The sequence below is a fragment of the Orycteropus afer genome, unplaced genomic scaffold, assembly GCF_000298275.1.
Source record: "Orycteropus afer afer isolate SDZICR_OR568_19922 unplaced genomic scaffold, OryAfe1.0 scaffold00020, whole genome shotgun sequence".
Classification (NCBI taxonomy): Eukaryota; Metazoa; Chordata; class Mammalia; order Tubulidentata; family Orycteropodidae; genus Orycteropus; species Orycteropus afer.
The window spans coordinates 9,209,792-9,212,367 of record NW_006921607.1 but is presented as its reverse complement, the minus strand read 5'-3'; the positions used below and the strand labels follow the sequence as shown (position 1 = coordinate 9,212,367).

General features: G+C 44.6%; 1 protein-coding gene across 1 annotated transcript in view; it reads right to left on the bottom strand.

Annotated features, from left to right (window-relative positions):
* ZNF341 (zinc finger protein 341) overlaps window positions 1–2,576 on the bottom strand; it is a 45,892-nt gene that overhangs the window by 7,326 nt on the left and 35,990 nt on the right. Inside the window, exon 10 of the mRNA XM_007934729.2 lies at window positions 1,706–1,838. Coding sequence (XP_007932920.2) covers window positions 1,706–1,838 — 133 coding nt within the window. The remainder of the gene's footprint in view (window positions 1–1,705; window positions 1,839–2,576) is intronic.

The following is a 2,576-nucleotide window of genomic DNA, read 5'->3' as shown; positions in this document are numbered from 1 at the left end:
TGTATCCAAATTAACAGCTGAAAAATAACTGAAGCATTCATCCAGACAGAGGAATACTGCAGCTATGAAAAAAGGAGGTGTTGTTAGGGAACACCTTCACCTTGATAAGTGAAAACAAAAAGGTACAGAATACACTGTCTATTTTGTGCTCATATCTGTAGAAATGAACATGTTGTATGAACAAAATATCAAGAACAAACTGCCATGGAGTCAGCTCCAATTCATGGCAATCCCGTGTGTTTCAGAGCCAAAGTGTCCTCCACAGGGTTTTCAAAGGCTGATTTTTTGAAAGTAGATAACCAGGCCTTTCTTCCAAGTCACTGCCTGGACTCAAACCTCCAACCTTTCAATTACCAGCTGAGTGCATTAACCACTTGCCCTACCCAGAGACTCCACAGACAAAGTAACACCAGGTTAACAGCCGGTCTGCAGTCCCTGGGTGGTGCAGTTAACCAGCTTGGCCGTTAACCAAAAGTTTAGAGGTTTGAGTCCATCCAGAGGTGCCTTGGAAGAAAGCCCTGGCAATCTACCAAAAAATAAGTAATAAAGAATCCTATGGCACACACACGGGCTTGCCATGAGTTGGAGTCCAATCAGCGGCAACCTGTAAACAGCCATTACATTTGGGGAAGGATAAAGAAGTGTTTTTCAAACTGTAAACGGCAAGTTGCAGCCTGTTGGTTGCATTTTTTTTTTTTTAACTTTTAATGATGATTTGGGTGAAAGTCTGCAGATTTAACTGCTATTCCACTCAATAATTCACACACATTGTTTTTGTGACACTGACTGTAATCCCCACATCGTAACAGCGCTCTCCACATTTAACCCGTGTCCTGTGTTTACCGTTCCCATCAGACCTTCCTTTCTACCCCTTCCTGCCTTCTGAGCTGCATCCCTGGGCGAATGCTGCCCTTCTGATCTGGTTTGGTCGATTGTGCTAAGGGGTGATCACCTCCCTGGTGTTACTGTTCACTTTAGAGGCTTTTCGTCTGGATGAAAGTTGAGGCATGGGGTGTTGGTATTTATTTTAAAAACAAAAATTGAAAACAAAAGTTGAACAGAATAGAACAGAAAACATTATGCTGTAAAACTTTTGTTTCAATATATTGTGGATGCATACATGTATACTGGTTTGCAAGATAGCTTATTTTTTACCACAGGTCATAGTGAAAAACAAAATTGAAAAAATATTACAGATTGGTGCCCTGCAGTGAGAGGGAGGTTTATTTTCATTGTATGTGCTTTCGTATTGCCTAGAATTTTCTCCTCAGATGTTCTCAATCTCTGGATTTTTATAATACTTCATTACTTTTTCAGTTAAAATAACCTAATTTTAAAAAATAGTTACTAACGAAAAAAGTATAAAGACTAAAATAAAATGTTGTATTTCAACTAGGGAACTAAGGAGGGGTTTTTTTTCTGGGCTTGGGTGGGAATTTTGTAGCAAGGACAGTGGCCCCACCTCAGGGGCCCAGAATGGTTCTAGGGGGCTGACTCTTAGGGGACAGTCATGTCTGGGGCTCACCTCTGCTCTAGGGTACGGAGGAAGTCCTGGCTGGTGAAGGAGGACAGGTGGGTCAGGGGCCAGGAGAGGATGAGAAAGGGCTAGAGAGAAGGGGTGGGGAAGGGGTTGTGAGGGAGGATGGGGAAGGGCCAGCAGGGAGCTGGGGAGATGGCTGGGTGGGCATCTGTGGGGGGCACCCACCTGAGTGGATATGAGCATGTAGCTTGAGGTAGTGTTCCCGCCGGAAAAACTTCTTGCACACCTGACACTTGAACCTGCCCCCACTGCCATGGGTGGGCAGGTGACGCCGCAGGTAGCGTTCGCAAGGAAACACCTGGCAGAAGAAAAGGCATTAGCTTCAGGTCTGACTTACCAGGCCTCCGTGTGGCAGAAGACAGAAGCTGGTCTCAGGTCACCAGGCCTCCACGTCCTCAACATTTTTTTTGAGTTCAAAGGGCTCCTCCTCCTTTCCAGCCTCTAAGGAAATATGTTCCTTTCTACCCACCAGGAGACAGGGCCCACAGTGTCAGACTCAGCCCTCAGAATCAAGTTCTGGAATCTCCTGGCTTCCCCTGTTCCCCCATAAGCCCAGCCAAAACATACCTGCTCTGAGCTTCTGTCCAGGCTGTTCTTTCTACCCATAGGGCCTTTCTCTCTTAGTCCAACAGACACCTACTCATCCTTCAAGACTCAACTCAGATGTCACTGCTTCTGTGAAGCCTTTCCTGACTCCCTGATGCCATGCCAGGCAAAGCAAATTCTTCCTCTGAATGTCCATTCATATTTTATAGTCTTCTGAAACAGCATCTAAGCCAATGAATTACAGCCCTTTCCTGACATAGACAGCTCCAAGAGGGCGGAGAGGGGTTTTCATTCCCCAACATAAGGCCTGAGTCAAATAACTGACAAGTAAAGAAATTAAAACACAAATGAATAAATAATTAAGGAAATTAATGGAAAGATAAGAATTAAAGGAAAAAAAAACCCTCACTGCCATTGAGTCTATGCTGACTCATAGAAATTCCCATTGGCTTCCAAGGCTGTAAATCTTTACAGAAGCAGACTGCCCCAT